This window comes from Ciconia boyciana, chromosome 1, assembly GCF_034638445.1.
Source record: "Ciconia boyciana chromosome 1, ASM3463844v1, whole genome shotgun sequence".
In the NCBI taxonomy this organism is placed as follows: domain Eukaryota; kingdom Metazoa; phylum Chordata; class Aves; order Ciconiiformes; family Ciconiidae; genus Ciconia; species Ciconia boyciana.
Genome location: NC_132934.1, coordinates 53,623,149 through 53,641,509, shown reverse-complemented (window position 1 = coordinate 53,641,509; position 18,361 = coordinate 53,623,149). Strand labels below are relative to the sequence as shown.

The window sequence follows — 18,361 nt, the reverse complement described above, 5'->3', positions numbered from 1 at the left end:
AAATTCTGAAATAAATCACAACAGATGTAGCAGGAATGCTCTGTGAAGTTGAGCATTATTAGGCAGCTATTGATGCTCATGCCTTAGATAGGCTAGATGGGAGTGAATGACTCTTCTTTTTCTAATTTGTCTTCACATTTCTGTTCCCAGTTAACATTCAAAAGGGGTTATATGCATACTGGAGGCTTCTGCAACAGCTGGGAGGAAGAAACCCTTCTCTGCCTTTCAGAGAGATACAGAATCACAGATAGAAACCCGGGAGGCATCCCAATAGTATTTTTTGTGAATGTCTACTATATCTCCCTAATGGGGAATCAAATGGCTCTCTGTATGTTCCTTTCTTAGCTTATCCCAACTTGTTCTTCAAGTTTCCAAATTGAAGTGCATAATTCCTTGATAGGAAGGGAATGGAGATATTTGAGCAGAATCTTTGTATCTTACACATAAGCTGCACAGGAGAATTTCCTTTAACTCTGGAAATCTTCACTGCTGAAGAAAGGTGGAGGCTGGATGTACCTTTAATTATTGTCTGCACTCCATTTCAATAGTAATTTCATGTTACCATGTTAAATTTTAGGCCACACCTGTAGATCTCGTATAGGTAATGATCTTGTAAAACCCTGGCCTTTTGCTGAAATAAGATTTGTTGGATTAACTTGATCATACACCTGTAAAGAGGAAGAACAACCTATGGTTGTCATCTTCTCTGTTTTGATCGCAGGCAATGCATACTTGCAATGAAATTCATTCATGATATCCAGCTATTAGGAGACTTCAAGGTAACAGGCCCTAGATACATGGACTCAGAGATAGATAAAATTTTGCATAAGCTATTGAAGGAGGAAGTCACTTATTGTACATAACTCTACCTCATTATCAGACCACTGTGTAGGATTGAGACCTTCTTGTATAGGAGCCACTCTAAGTATAGTAATAAGTAAATGTTGATTAATATATAATCAAACTCATAATATTTACTATCTTAAATATTTCATATTAAATAGAAATCACTTACCAATTGAACAAGATCAGTATGGAAATAAAATCACAATTCGGTGAAGTTCCCCAGTTTTCCAGACTTACACTATTTATGGCCAAGACTGTAAACAGATCAAGGTTAAAGAAAACAAGTGGAATAAGCTGCTCTAGAGCCTGAACTTGAATAACATACTTAACCCCATGAATTAGTTGACCACAAATTTTGTTGTATTATTTACACCGAGACAACTAAACAGCAGGAATAAAAAAAAATAAACACATTCCACACATTCAAAAATGAAATGTTTTTGAGTTACATTTCACACTGATACAACAAAAGCACTTAAATAAACAATTAGAATTATATACACAATAAGCTAATATAAATTGAATGGATAATCCCTCTGCCCTTCTTCTTTTTAAATTTGAAAAAAAAAGATATTTTTTTATTATGATTATTTTCATTTTGAATTTTTAACTCTCAGTTGCTACATGCAACAGCTGTTTTTAATACGGAAAAGAAGATCTAAGATAGCCTTACTCAAGACATAATGTACTTTTGTCAATTTAAGACTCATAGCTGCACTTGCTCAAAAAGATCCTAGAATGCATTTTTTTATGATGTTTTTCCATGTACAACTTTTGAGTACCTTATTATTACTTATTAATTATTTATTATGCTTTAAAATGTGACTTTTTAAAAGGGGTTTTTCCCCACTGACACTAAAGGCAAATATTTAAATTTACTTTCCTTGAAATAATTTGAAAATGTATCTCAAATTCCACTAAATAGTATAAACACGTAAAACCATATATGAAAAAGACATACATTCTTTTTACAGGATAATACATCTTATATAACATTGGATTCCATCAAAGAGGAATCTGTAGAAAGAAAAAAATATCACATTTACTAAAATGAAACACTTCTGTATTTGATAAGTAGCATTATTAAGTTATACAGGTTAGAGCAACATGGTTGTCAATTTGATTTATTTGTGCATAAAATAAGAATGGGAGCTATTTTGCTGCTGTTCACAATAAGTAACATTATTTTGTGTCTGAAAAACTGATGATACATATTATTGTGTAAAAGTGCATTTTCAAAAATGCTCTGTAAAATTGTCCATATATTTTGTATAAGTTCAGTGTACATGACTGAAAATGTGTATGAACGTAGCCAGAACACTAATAAATATAGGAGCCTGGCTATGTGCTCTAATAACTTTAGGCAATGTGTTCCTGTCAGATTAACAACAATAAACATGGAAATTTTTGGAAGATTTTGGCACAGAATAACACAAATTCTTGTAATACGTATTTATTCTATGGAACACAGGAACAATAAGGAAACTAGATTTATCTGAGCTGCTTGGTGTTTGCCACCGACATCAATGGGAACAGGATGAAGCTTAGGATTTCCCATTATTAAAACTGACCTGGCAAGATGAGATTCACTACTTCTATAGTCCTGAAGAGCCAGGGGGTCTCTAGGAAGAGCTTCCAAAGATATTGAAGACCTGAGAAAAAAGGTGGGGAGAGGACTAGGAGAGGTGAGGACTAGGCATATGGTAAGCCTTGCTCAGCCCTCAGAGAAGAAATAAATTCCAAAGAGAGTTACCAGTCAGTTATCAGATAAGGTTTAAGTGAAACCAATGGGCAGACAGACACTGATGTAATCAGGCAGCTTTCTACAGCTTTTAAAGACTCTTACCATTGTTTTACCAAAATATTTTCTTTTCACCTTGGCAGAACTACCAGATAAAGACCATAAATATTGGTGCATGGATAATTAAATGAAATAATAATATAATAATAATGAAATAATGACATAATATAATGAAAGTATATGTACAGAGGAGAAATACAATGGAAACATTTGAAGTTGTGATGGACGTTCTGTGCATGTATGCATGGTTCTTGTATTGTTGATAGGGAGCGTGCCTGTGTGATGACGATTAGCTGAATTAACTTCAGATTTCCTTGCTTTTGTGTTCATATGTATGTAACAACAGCCACTTCACAATTATTTTTTTGCATATAGCAAAAAGCATAGCAAAATAACAAATCAATCAACTAACCATCTTTTTCTTTAGTCTGTCATTTTCATATCACTTTTGAAATGCTACTCTTTATATGTAATTATCTGCAGCTCAGAAAAAAGAAAAAAATGTTAATTTTCTTACCAAGTAAAGAGTATTTTCAATTAGTATTTGACATGAGTTCAAAAAGTCAATATTCTTTGTCCACAGCGAGAGCAAACTGTAATAGGAAGGTCTTTCTGCTTTTGGCAATACTGTAAGTAGCATAACAGACTTCAGTTTCTTTGTGCCTCACTTTGGCAAGTTATAATGGAAGAAACTAATTGATGATCATGTTTTAATTCAGAATTTTAATTCATCATTGACTGAAAACTGATTTTTTGCACAAAAAGTAGGTTCAATTACTTCCTTAAAATTCATTAAGTGATAGAAAGGTTTTCCCCATTTACTAATGTACATAGGAAAAAAAATTCCTAACTTACTAATGTATGTAAAACTAAGAAGCTTGATTATTGACTGCATCAAAGAATTAGGAGAAACATGTTTTTGAGAACATTCAATATTAATGGTAATCTAAAGAGCTGCTGTCAAAATCTTATTTTCTGAAGGTTGAATGGTAATTTGTTTCGTTCCAAGTTCTCCTTAGTGTTGCTTTCACAGTAACTGTTGAAGTGTTTTAATACACAGATAAATCAATATATTTGATAATTGCTCATATATTGTATGTGTTTATGATGCCAGAGAAGGGCTCTCTAAGCTTTTTCTCCACCCTACTTTTCTATGAAATTAGATGCTTTCTTACAGATCTAGTACACCACTATACATTTGCCTTGCTGTATTCTGATTACAAGAGAAGAGCTTTAGATGAACTATTCACCACAGCTGGGAGTTACAGGGTGGAAGAATATCTATTTGCAGACTGTCCAGTTTGAATTTGATCATCAGTTATCAAAGCATAAATACCCAGTATATATACTGAACCTGCATTCATTTTGTAGGAAATAATGTTGCAATACTGTAGCAATGCAAGACCTCCTAGGAGGGGATTTCTGCACTGGCCCAGGGGAAAAGAAATGCCTGCAGCCGAGTCCTGCTCATGTCTGCTGTGTTTTTTAGTTTGATAACCAAGTTCTGATTTTGAGCATGTCTTTTTGTACTGTTTGGGAGGTGACAGTTATTAGTCTGTCCATCCTGTCTCATCTCTCTGAGTCATCAGGATTTACTTCTCTCCTTTGTCTCCCAACCTGAGTGTCCTGAGAAACTTCACATAGGTGCATTTATATACTCATTAATAAAGTTTCGGTTTTCAAAAAAGCATTCAGTATAGTTTCAGTTGAAAAATGATTCCTAAGACCAGAGTCAGGAAGTACAACAATGCATTAAAGAGTGCCTGGATTAAAGGAGAAAATTAGGGGAGAAAAGAACTAGGTTTTTGTTGTTGGGGGTTTTTTGTTTGTTTGTTTTGGTTTTTTAATTGTTTTTTAAAGGCCTAATGCATCATGAATAATATATGAACTCATGGATCCCTTGCATTTTGAAAAAACAACCAACAGCCAAACCCTAACAATTGTAAACCAAAGCAAGCAAGCAAGCAAAACCAAGTAAATGAATATTCTGATCATTTATGTATTTATTTCAATATTTAAAATATGACTTTCTATACCACTTTCAATTTTCTGCTTCATTCTCCTATAAGCTGGTACAAATCAAAGGAAGAAAGCAGAATCCAATAAATAAGGAAATAACTGATAAAGTATTATGCAATAGTATAAAAGAGGTTATAGAATATCAATAGATAAGGTCTCTTCCTTCCAATAGATGAGGACAGCCTGTCTTTGCCATATAAATAACACCTGTCTGTTATGGAAGAACTGTTGTTCATTAAGTTAAAATAATTTCTTTTAATTGGAAAGATTAGAGTCACTTTCATAGCTGGAAGTTGCCTTCTGTAGAGAAGAACATCTGTAGACTTCTGAGCAGATTAAAAAAAAAAAGACTTCATTTTTTGCTTCTTTGCACCCAAGGAAATATTTCAGTCCTGTTCTCCCAAGAAATTAAATTGCAGGGAGAGGTGAGGTACCCAGCACTATGTAGAATTATGCTCACTGCAGAACACAATATGTGTCACAAATAATTCTGTATGCATGCAGTATTACTTATGGGAAAAGAACTGTTTAAATTTATGAGCTAATTAATCATTCAAATATACACAATGAAAAACAGACCAGTCTGCAACACCAGTATTCCATGGGTAATAAAATACAGATTCAGTAGTAAAGAATTCTTAAAAAGCATATGTTAAGCATAACATGTCATTTTATTGATGTAGATCATGAAAGATGTCAGTATGAAAAACTCTTTTTACCTATTAGTTTCAGATTATTTTCTTTAAACTGCAGCACTTGATTCTAGGGTATGAAGTGAAGGGAAAATATTGCTTGCCAATGACTGTTTAACACTGTATTAGAAGCTGAAGAAAACAGACTGTAATTCAGGACTCATAATCTTGTGTCCTGGAAGGTGTAATACTAATGATTGAAAACTGTTACAGAATTAAAAAAATAGGTAGAAAATTGCTTGCACAAAGGATACAGTCAGCTTCAAATGTAGTCAGTTAGCAAAAAACCTGCAGGTACTCCATATGTCTCTGCTATCAAATTTCCAGACTTTGGTGCTTGGGTTTTTTTTTTTTGGTAGATTAACAGTCAGATTTTTCTACTTTGAAAGAAAAAAATCTCATTTACTATTTTGTGAACAGTCCATAACAGATCATGAAACTGGTTACATAGGACATATAATGAAGCTGACTGTAAAATAAGTGCTGTAAAATACAGAAAGATAACAAAAAAAGAGAAACATAATTTATTAAACTTTTGTTTTATATATATGTAATTTATTTAAAAATAGAATAGGTTAAAATGGGAGCTAAAATATCAGGCCAAGTAAAAAGAATAGATTTCCTGTCTCTTTAAAGGATATGATTGCATCTCACTAATCTTACGTTTGTATGAATCTAGACTAACTGACCTAAAGTCAATGAATATATACTTGTGAAAAAAGTAGCACAAAATCAGATTATAACCTCAGTGTAATTACCACAGTAATACTGGGAGAACAGATCTAATTGAAATGACAGAACAGTTATTAGTCTTTGAGACTGCCCTACATAAAGTTCACGACTGCTATAAAGATAAATGTGTAAAATTATTTTTATAAATAAATTACATTGATATTAACATGACATTTTAAGTTCTTTTCAAGATAATTTGTCTCTTAAAGTTTAATCACACTTGTTGCAGTGATCTTCAGATTATTTATGCATCAAATTTCTGACATTTCTGTACTTGCCAAGCCAAAAAAATAACTTTACAATTGTGCTTTATTTGCAGCATCTGGCGGGGACCAAATATAAACTGCACAGACAGTTCAGGTTATACTGCTTTACATCATGCAGCTTTAAATGGACACAAGTAAGTGCCTCACGTTTAGTTTTTATGTAGAATGGTATTTAACTGTGTAACTTAAAAATATGTAGCACAGTACTGAGATTTTCAGAGAAAGTTGACAAACCCTGTCTTACTAAAATAATCTTATTTCCCATGGGATATATTAATATTAGAATTTTTGACACTGTCATTGATATCAGCAAGTAGTAATAAAAACCAGGAAATGCAGTTTAGAAGTTATTGATTCTATACTGATTCTTACAAATGCTTGCTTGATTTTGAGTAAATTTATTGTTATTGCTAGTGGCAGCTCTAGTGCTTTTTAGCTGGTGGGAAATTACAACAGAAAATTTTGTGGTATACTTGTGTGTGTATGTACAAATGTATAGTGTGTTGAATGTTTAAGGAAACAGTAATGTGGAACAAAAGGACAGTACAGATTTATCATTATCAAAGTAAAAGTAGCATGATAGGAATATTTAGTAGTTATACACTTGAAAGCAGAAAAAAATGGCTGTTACCTTGTATAGGACCTTGTAGCTTCTCTCTCCCCCCTGTCCATCCAAGTTACCACATGCATGTCTCAACAAACTTGGGGAAAGCCTGCAAAATCCCCACTGAGGGGTACTGCACAGGCATATCAGTGCAGGTGAACTCTTTAAGGCATTGACGTGTCAGTAAAAAACTGGAAACTTGCTACGTATTTTGTTATTACACCTTGTAATTTGTTCTGTGTTACCTCTGTTATTACATGTTGCCCCTTGCTACATGTTACCTCCATTGTATTATGCTGCCAACTGCATATTGTTATTAAGGCAGAAACAAGAAAGATTTTGATGAGGTCTATAAAGTTCTAGTGGGATGGACCCCACTGTAACCAAGGTAAGAGCTGCCCCACTTAATGCAGTGCAGCTATCTTGTTTGTAAACTGACGGTGTTAACACTGTCTGCATTTTCACTAAGGAAAATTTTGATGTAAGGCTTTGAGTTATTCCTCTGTGGGAGATAAGGAACTGATCAAAACCCAACTGACACTGAGAGTGATTTGCACTAACTTTAATGGGATTTTGGACTGTCCATAAGACAATATATGAATCCATAATAATTATATGTTTAGTGTATTCATTTTGCAATTTTTGCATTCTTCCTTGGAAAAGTTAAAACTTTAGGATGTGTCTTTAATTGTATTCTAGAAACCTGCATATTTTCTTTAGACCAGATTAATATTTTGGTGAATATAGGATATTCTGTTTCTGAATAAATAAATGAAGTTAAAATACTGTTAAACTAGATATTGTGCATTTTCCAAAATTTCAGTTCTGTAGCGAGATTCAGAATCATCCATTAATATATTTTACCTCCATGGAATTAGGTCTAAGTCCTTAATATGGCCTGTTAAACTCAGCCCTTTTTAAAAAGGGAGAAAATCACATTCCTCTTGTTTATAGTTTATGGATTGTTTCTTGTGCCATTGCACTTTTTTGACTGACAAAAGCCCAAACCTTAGCTTGCAAAGATTGCTGGTTTTAAATAGACAAAAAACAGTTTTAGTATGTTTAATACTGACTGTAAACCAATAGCTACCCAGCAAAGTAAAAATATTGCTGTATAAACACTGAATCTATCAGAGATTTCAAGTGAATCCTAGCAATATAAACTATAAAATCCCGAAACATACAAAAGCCAAATAGCATTTTCAGACACAGTGTTGGCCAAACTTCTGCTGAAGTCAGAGAGAACTTCAAGATGCGGACTTATGTACAGCAGCAGATATAACTGCAGCTTTTGTAAAGGTCATAATGGCCACTGGATGCTATGACCCCTACCCCTTACAGCAGGGTAAGTAGCAGTTACTGACATCACATTTATAGCTTGTTATAGTAAAGTAAACTAAAATACATCATGAGTTATTTCATGATAAATCATGATGGTTCAGGACCTGCTATCCAAGCCATCATACTGATCCTGCTATAATGGTAGCACTGTCAGCAAGAGAATTGGACAGAGACCTGGTGGTTGTAATTTCATTAGTCACCACAAATAACAAATAAATGGCTTTACACTGTTTCAGATTTGAAACTTGATATTCAAAATCAATATTGGGTATAATCTGTTGACACGAGAGCCTTCCCACTTAGGAGAAGTCCTTGTCCTTTGAAAACTTTTTGGGTTTTAATTTTCACACTTTACATTAGGATGAACTTGAGAGATTTCAAAGTTTTTCAGGAAAAGTGAGAACATAAGACTTAATGACCCAACCAATAATTTGTGGCTGGGACACTTGTTGGACACCAGTGTTCAAGTCCCTGCTTGATCATTGTATATGAAGAATTGCCTCCTCCTTGGTTATTCTGGGATAGTTCTCTTTCCTTTTGAAACTATTCTGCTTTATAGAAGTAATTAAATCATATCTGGGGCAGGGACTTGAATCTCAGTCTCCCTAAGTAATTTTACTTAGCCCAGTAATGTTACTGGGCTAAGGACTCTCGGTCTTCTCCTCTCTGAAATTTATTTCTACAAAATGAAAAAGTTCTGACAGAGCACTAAAAAAGACTCACCCTAGAGAAGTGTGATGGGTCAGGGCATTCTTGAAGGATGAAGGAGACCTAGGTTCTATTTTGTAGCTTGAATCTTGCAACAGACTCTTCCCAATAGTTGCTGTGTATCATTATCTATAGATTTCAGTTGTGGAAGGTTTTTTTGCTGGTTTTCCCCCACATATTTCAATTTCTGTTTCCTTTGATTTTTTGTCCCTTTCAAACTACTCTGTATCTCTAGCCTTCATTAGACCATCTACTGTAAGACCAACTATTATGACATGAGAAGTCTCTCAAACCTTATTTGTACTAAAAAGTCTCAGGAGTCACTTCTCTGGAACTTTCGGTGTAGCAAAAGTCATTCTGTAGTGGTGCTGCACTTTCAAGGTTATTTTACCTTGTCAGGAGTAAGCAAAATCCAGCTTAAAATCTCCCTCAAAGCTTAGATGTGATGACTCCAGTATCCCTATGATTTATTTTGGAGACAATTGGGAGTTTCTTTTGGCGTGTATATATTCACTCTTACTTGCCACATTTTTATCTCAATAGGCAATTAAATAAGGTTCCATCAACGTTGGGGGGACAATTGCTTTGGGGTTTACCTTCTGTCGTAATTTGTAGTCAAGGCCTTTGTTTATAGTCGTAACATAGGCTGCACTGAGCTCCTTTGATGCCCCTCCCCGCCCCCCCCCCCCGGATTTTTGGAGCAAAATTGGTAAGAGACAGTGTTTCCATATTCAGCAAAAATGTGCATCCACTGCCCACACTGGATCATAGATGCTATTAACTTAATAACTAATGAGGCCTGACTGTGTCAACTATGAGAAGACAAATGGAGAGATAAGACAGAATTTATTTACTTTTTGACATACTTGATAACCAATGATCATACCACACAGCTGATTTTTAAGTTTAACCTTTGAAGTTAAGTACAGGGGAATGCTTAAAAATCAGGGATGCAATATTCCAGCTTATACTAATCATTCATTTAATGTATGATAAGCCACACTGAAAATACTGAAAGGAATATACTAAGAATTAAAATAATAAAAATCACTTTTTTCCTCACTGCTCTCAGGAAGCTGGGTGTGGGAAATGAAAATAGAAGCAGTTATTCCATAGAAGATAGTATATATCTAACTAGATCATCATTAAATTGTTTAGTCCAAAATAACTCTTTGAGATAATGCCTTAAAGAAGAAAAAAACCTGTTACTTTTAAGCCTTCCTGCAACAACCATGTCCATAAAGCTACCTTCTTGTCTCCCTGCCTCCAGAACTCAGCAATGATGGGGATAGGAGTACTTCTCTGCCTTTAGTGCTTGGAAGGTTTGTCTTGAGGGACATGCATGTGGCCTTGACTGGCAAATTCTAAAAATGATTCCATGGCCAGGTGATCCTGGTGAAAGAAACAGATTCAGAGAACTGATGATAATATTGTTGATGGGTATTCATAAGAAGTAAGAATCATTACAATGAATAACATTTTGGCTATGTTTTACTATCTATTTCATTCTTAGAAATGATTGGTCTTCCTTTTTGTAGCAGTTTCACTTGAAATACAGGTTTTTTTCTGTTATTCAGGGTAAAAATTTTGGTAATATGTATGTTCATGTAAAAACTTAATAAAATAAGCTTCCCGTCAATTTTTAGATTTACTTCCTGTTTTCCAGGGATATAGTTCTCAAATTACTTCAGTATGAAGCATCAACTAATGTGGCAGATAATAAAGGTTATTTTCCTATTCACTTGGCTGCTTGGAGAGGAGATGTAGACATTGTGAAGATTCTTATCCATCATGGGCCCTCACACTCCAGAGTGAATGAACAGGTGAAGTGATAAAAAATATTGGTGTACATCATCAGAAAAGAGCAGCACATATTCTTTAGGTCTGGCAAATTTATAGCCAAATTTAAAAAAAAAATCTATTTTCCATTGTTTTAGTAATTTCTTCTCCAAGACTGATAAAATCTTTCCATATAAGCATACCAGGTATCTTTCTTCTGGATGGACACTGACCTAAAGGATATTAGATTTAAAAAGTATGAAAATACCTTCTGCTTGTTTCTGAAAATTCGTATGAAGACATACTCTAACTCTGCATTTTCTATATATTGATGTAAATTTGCATAAACTCTGTGTCTTTTAAACTTTATTAGATATTAAATTCCTGAAAAACTTTGAGAGAAAATTAATATTCTTGGTATATTTTGAGTGTACTGTAAATGAACTGATATGCAGAGATAAATGACAAACCAGATGGACTGCATGTATGTATGTGTAGCAGAAAGGACACATAAATACTAGGAAAAAATGATGAGAGTGTTACAGTGGGTAAGGGCAGGATAAATATGTTGCATTCTGTTGTCAAACATATGGCACACCTTCTGTTTTCGTTCTGTATATTCTTATATGGTCCATTTGTAGGGTTAGTATTTAGAAATAGAAAGAAAGAAGGTGATTAAAATCTGACACCATCTATAGTCAGCTGAACTGCTTGAGGACTGGAAGTAGGCTGTGAAATATGAATAGTAACCATAAGCTGTTGAATCTGCCAGCGTAATCAGGAAGTTACTGGAATGTAAAGGTGGGAGTCAGCTCCAGATTCAGATCTAAATTTTAGTGTCTGCATTGCCTGTAGGTGCACCGTTTTATTCCACAGAGGTCTAGTCAGTGTAATCACAGGAGCCAACAGGGTTATTCAGGTGACCAAAAGTAAGGCAGGATTAATTTACCCAAATCCAGTACCTTCTAAGGCCCTGCAGTGACTGAGACATCTGTGTGGGCCTGAAGGTATGACAGAGGATGCTCAGAATTTCCATGTACTTGTGGAGTGGCTGATGGCCTCCAGGTAGGTACCCTACAGCACCTCAAATGGCAAAGTACAATCTAACAAATGAATTGCACTCTCATTAGTGTCTACATTAGTGTGGCCGGAAGGCAAACTGTGAGAAAATAAAAAATGTTAAGCCTAAATTGCAAACACTTAACCAGTGTGAGATGCCTAACCCTTGAATAATCTGTTTGATATATGAGGTTATACGCTTAGCCATTGGAATCCATACAATAGCTATGATATGAATATCAAGTATTAGTGCAGGAAATATAGGAAAATAAAGTAATAATATACGCCCATGTGACAGTCTTCTAGGAAATCCTATAATACCCTGGCTCATCCAAGAAAAAATGCAAAAAACAAAACTTGCCATTCTGTGGTTTGAGTTGCAGATTAGGAGTTTCTCCGAGTTTCTCATTCTCATCAGCTGTTGCATGTAGGATGAAACCAGTTGAATTGTAAGATTACCTTTTGTCAAGGAGAAAGGGTTTTTTGGTCTTATTTCTGCAACAGAATAAAAAAGCAACTTTCTGATTGCATGTTATCCATTTGGTTGAAGAGATTCCTTGTACTCTACTGACAGAAAACTAGAAACTATGCAGGAACTTCAGAGACAGAGATAGGGAAAAAGATATTTCAGTAAGATTAGAAAGAGAAATGTAAATTCAAACCTACTTCTTCTCAATCCCACATATACATCCAAACTTCTAGAATATTCTCAAGCTTGATTAGGCGTGCTGTCCAGTCTCTCTGGTTTGATCACTGGAGCAAATAAGTAGGGGTGCATCTGATTCTATGCCCCACTGACTCAAAAAAGGTATTGTCATTAGATCTGCTGTTTATGCATTTTACCAAAAAACTTTATATAACGGAAAATGTATGAGCAATCCTCACAAGAAATGTTGGACCTTAAGTCTCTTAAGGGAGTCTTGATCATATTAAACTTTGAAGTTCGACTCATACATACACAGTTGTTCTGACCTTGTAAATCCCCTAGTGTTCCCCTCTAGACAGTGCCCAACTTTAGTAGGTGGACCACTTTGCTGGCACTGACTTTCCCGTGCTAATTAGCACTCTACACAGGAGAATATTATCCATATCATGGAATGAGGGAGCTGACATGTTGATATAAAGCCATCTCTACCCACATATCCTGAAATAACACCAGAGTGGCATCCTCACCCTAATACCTATTGTACATTCTTATGAGTCTGTAGGTTTCTGAGGTTTTTGCTTATTCACTGATAGGCTGTATAAGGCAGGTGGCTCCTCATAGCTCTCTTAGCTTCTCTCAGATCTGTGGAGCTGAAGCTACAGCTTATAAGAAATCCTGGGCTATTTTTCTTCCTTCTTTTTTCTTCTGAGAGCTGGGGAGAAGGATAGCCATTTTTCTGGCACTTTTTCACCACAGCAGATTATATATTCTAGTCAGACTTTTTTTCCTGGGGTTTTTTTGGTAAGGATCACATTAAGAATGTATGCGCTTTCAGTTTAAGAAAATAATTTTGTTCATTATTTTAAAAATGTTGCAACTAATTTGTAATACATCTTTGCTTTTCATCTATTTTATTAAAATTCTATGTTAAAAAATGCTTCTAAAAACTTAAGTAAAAGTAATGAACAACACGATAAAGACGTAAATGAGAAGCTCATGATGCATAAATGTATATTACATGAATTAATGGATTTAATATGGTATACTGTAAATTAATTGAACTGCATTCTACACATTTAAAATGCAGTTAACTAGCATCATAGGATCATATCCAGCCATATCCAGCATCTAAAGCTCTGAATGCCCCCTACTGTTCCTATTACATAAAATTGAAAAAAACAGTAAAGAGGCAAACAGTTAAATGACAATTATTTTATGGGGGTGGTGGAATGTAGACTGGCAACTCTAAAAACGGAAAATGGTTACAGCATAACAATTATGTAATAATAATTCTATCACTGTTTAATACAGGTGTCTTAGTTGACATGCATGATGTATGTTTTAAATTACAAAATATGGTAAAATTACAAAACATGTGAATGTTTAAACCTCATGGATTAGGACTTGAAAATATGTAAATTAGAAATTGAATGAAGATCAAGTAGGTAGTATGGTAAATAATACCAAATATAATAAAAAGGTGTGCTGTTAACAGTCAGACTACTTACATGTTTGTTTATGTAAAGACATCTGGGTAGCACAAACATTTATTATGGCAAGTCTCATAATGAAATTACATAATTGATAAGAAATCCTAATCTATTAAAAAAAAAACAAAACAGCCACATATAGATCAATATGTAGTGTTTGGTATTAGTGCAGGAAATCACGTGCAAAAAAGGTGAATGACATCAGGAATAAATATCAAGTTCAAAATATATTTTTAATGTATATTGACAGAATATGAATAATAAAACATTTACAGGAAAAAATGTGAACACTTCTGAAATTTCTTGGTGATGTTGTTCTCTGTTTTGTGATTCTGCCTGTTTTTCTTTATGCACATAACACATCTTTTTCATTATATTTATGTATTTAATGTACTGTAGATTTTTTTCTGTGCATCAAATTGTAATTGTCATAAAAACCACTCACATTTCCTTAATGCCATTTGACACTTCTGAAATGTGAAGGAAAAGAGTTCAGGATGTGTTCATAATATGTAAATACCTAACATCTAACATATTTACTGTCTTCCCCAAATCATCAAAATGAAGCACAGGCATTATATGCTTCTCTCAGTGACACCTCAGGGACTTCCAGAAGTACAATTCAGTTCCAAAGTAGCCTGCAAAACCAATCATTTTCATGTTCTGCATTTGATGTTCCCCTCCCTCCCCTTAAATTAGAGACTATGTGGATGAATTTCCAAATTTCCCATGCAACTCTTACTATACCCTTTTTAGAAGAAAAAATGTGCAGAGGCAATCTTTTTGATTTGAGCTGATTGCAGCAATAAATTTGAAGAAAACATTTATTCAAAGTAGTCAACCAAATTACAGAATTACTTTTTTATTTTGTTTCCACACAAGTAAAGGTGAATTTCAATGGGATTCCGTATGGGATTCTTGATTCCGTATGGGATTCAATGGGATTCTTGATTTTGATTCACACTGGGTAATTTGTAGCAGAATTTTTCACAATAACTTTTACAAAAATTGTCCTTTTGAAAAAATATTACTATCTAACTCTAGGTATTCTCATAAATTATGGGACAATGGCATCTTTATTTGTCATCATATTGTTCTTATATGGTAAAAATATTCATTAGAACATGTTCATAGGATCATAGAATCATAGAATGGTTTGAGTCAGAAGGGACCTTCAAAGATCATCTAGTCCAACCCCCTTGCCATGGACAGGGACATCTTTTACTAGATCAGGTTGCTTGAAGTCCTGTCCAACGTGACCTTGAACACTTCCAATGATGGAGCATCCACAACTTCCCTGGGCAACCTGTTCCAATGTCTCACCACCCTCATCATAGAAAAATGTCTTCCTTATATCCAATCTAACTCTACCCTCTTTCAGTTTAAAATCATTGCCCCTTGTCCTGTCACTACAGGCCCTGGTAAAAAGTCTCTCTCCATCTTTCTTATAAGCCTCCTTTCTATATTGAAAGGCTGTAATAAGGTCTCCCCAGAGCATTCTCTTCTCCAGGCTGAACAACACTAACTTCCTCAGTTGTTCTTCATAGGAGAGGTGTTCCAGGCCTCTGATCATTTTCATGACCCTCCTCTGGACCCGCTCTAACAGGTCCATGTCTTCCTTGTGCTGGGGACCCCAGAGCTGGACGCAGTACTCCACTGGGGTCTCAGAATAGCAGAGTAGAGGGGGAGAATCACCTCCCTCAACCTGCTGGCCATGCTTCTTTTTATGCAGCTCAGGATAGGATTAGCTTTCTGGGCTGCAAGTGCACATTGCCAGCTTGTATCCAATTTTTCATCCACCAGTATCCCCAAATCTTTCTCTGCAGGGCTACTCTTAATAATTTCATTACTGAATCTGTACTGATATTGGGGATTGCCCTGACCCAGGTGCAGGACTTTGCACTTGGCCTTGTGGAACTTGATGAGGTTCACATGGGCCCATTTCTCAAGCCTGTCAATGTCCCTCTGGATGGCATCCCTTCCCTCTAGTGTATCAACTGCATCACTCAGCTTGGTGTCATCCACAGACTTGCTGAGGGTGCACTCAATCCCACTATCTGTGTCATTGAGGGTGATATTAAATAGTGCTGGTCCCAGTACAGACCCTATGAGGACACCACTCGTTACTGGAATGTTCATTAGGGATTAGAATACAGAGGCTTAAACTGCCTTGAGAAGGAAAAAACAGAAATGGAGCAGGGTAGCATGCAATGAAGAAAAAATTCAATCAGGAATGGTAGGTCTTAAAAAAAAACCCAACAAAGTTAGAAAAACACATCCAGTGATACAATATGCAGCTTCTTTTAAATACCTAATAGGTATGAATTCTCAGGTTTCTAAATTTTTGAATGTAAGCAAAGTTGTGGATAATTTTTCATCTGTGTACAATTACAGTTGTAGCAGAATGAAAAAGGAAAATATTTATTCTTCTCTTAAATGCTTTGATTTTTAAATGAGTTTTGAAAACATATCTGGAAATATTAAGGATGCCTAAATTCTAATGCTTGGTTTTATGTTTAAGAGAGTAATTGATAAAGAAATTTATGGGCTTTTTATTTCTTTCATGACTTTCAAATAGACAGGCTCATTGATGACTTGTGATAAGAAGGATGATGTCATTAGCTATTTTTCCACATAAACTGTAAAAATCTGTGCACCAAGTAAAAACCCGTGCCCTTCCTCAAAGGGAATGCACAATAAAGTTACAATGTTGGTCCCAAGAGCTCTCCTCATCCTTGGCTTTGTTTAGGGTTTCTGTTGTAACATTGTTCAGCCTTTGCCGTAGACATCCAGGAAAGCACTTTAATTCCCATTGGAATTAAATACAGTGACATGCTACTTGCTGAATCAATCAGGCAAACTTCCTTAGTTTTTTCAGAATTATTAACTTATATTGGTGTAACTTCTCGGGAAACTGCCTTCCTGTTTTAACAGATGAAGTAAGACCATCCTGAGATCATTCTTTTCTCTATCTTGGATATATTGTCTTGTTCAGTTACTTGGCATTGGGATTATGTGACAAAGAAATGTCTCAGTGATTTAGGAAGTCTCCCTTTTCAAGTTCGTCATAAAAATGCTTAGATAATAAAGGAGTTGAGCATTCTTTGGAAAGGTCTGTAAAATCACTACTTGATAGTCATTATTGCTTGTACAGTACTTGCACGGGCTTCAGGAGCTTTAACTACAGAATTATGTGGTAGAAGTCCTAAATACATCCACTGTTTAGTAGTGTCTTTACAAGGACCTATATAATATTCATGAGAGCCATTCATTCTCTTGGTATTTCCTGTACCTCTTCACTATCAGACTGCCAAGCTACAATGATTGTCTCTATAACGTATTTGTAATCTGTCCTCTAACGAACAGACCATAAGAGATATTCTAGATTTTGCGGTGGCATGCATTCTCAGTATCTAAATGATGTAGTACAGCCTGCAGTACTGACCAGATGCAATTTTGTGAAGGCACAATTCAGTTTTCAGCAACAGAAGTCTGAGTTCTGGCTGTATGTGGAAGAATTCAGAGAAAGGCTAGACAATGTCAGGACCATGCCCATGAGGAGACCCATGTAACAAATAATGAAGAAGAAAATTACAAAAGGTTAAAAGCTGAATCATAAGATGTCTTCCTTATTTCTGAAAGAGGTCCATTGGGCCATATGAATAACTACTCGTTTAAAATATTATTAATTACAAATATTAGGGACTTCTGTTTTATACTATTGTTGCACAATACTGGTCTACTCGTCTCTTTTTGTCTTACATTTTGTATGTCTTACTTGGTTCTGATTTCTAGGTCTTTCTATTTCTTGACTCATTCAGTCTTAGGATCTATCTTGCAGTTTCTAACATGTAAGAAGTATCTGAAATTTCTAAAAGCATTCTATTCTGTTTCTTCAGCATTAGATGCATTAATTAGCCCTTGGATATCAGATTTGGAGATCTAATCGCACAATGGTAACTTGCATGCAGACATTTGTTAACTGCTCACGGCAATGAGTGTTAGCGCATAAACTTTCTGTACTCCAGAAACAACTGTTTACATTTGGAACTGAAAATGTAGGCAATAGTACTAAATTATTATTAATTTCTTCAAGAATAATTTGTCATGTCTTTCAAATAAGTCTTTGAAATAATAAGCTATTTTAGAGATATGAGGACAAACAGTACCTTTAAATCAATAGAGTTACACCTGGCTTAGCTTTGTCCGCACAAAAGACAAGTCAGAAGTAACAGCGTTTTTGGGACCAACAAAATCTCATAACTTCAGCTCTTAAAATATCATCATATGTTGGGGTTTTTTTTTATTCTTACTGTATGTCTTCTATAAACAAATGCCTTAAGGAGGAAGTTCGTAACACTGAGACATCCATGTCCAT

The 18,361-nt window shown here is 35.0% G+C and overlaps 1 protein-coding gene across 4 annotated transcripts in view; it reads left to right on the top strand.

The window, feature by feature from the left end:
- ANKS1B (ankyrin repeat and sterile alpha motif domain containing 1B) overlaps positions 1-18,361 on the top strand; it is a 448,570-nt gene that overhangs the window by 43,890 nt on the left and 386,319 nt on the right. For 3 of the 4 annotated variants that reach the window (XM_072866003.1, XM_072865996.1, XM_072866012.1), the window contains exons 2-3: positions 6,410-6,490; positions 10,676-10,832. In XM_072866003.1, the coding sequence (XP_072722104.1) occupies positions 6,410-6,490; positions 10,676-10,832 (238 nt within the window). The remainder of the gene's footprint in view (positions 1-6,409; positions 6,491-10,675; positions 10,833-18,361) is intronic. The other variant, XM_072866022.1, reaches the window with a different exon arrangement.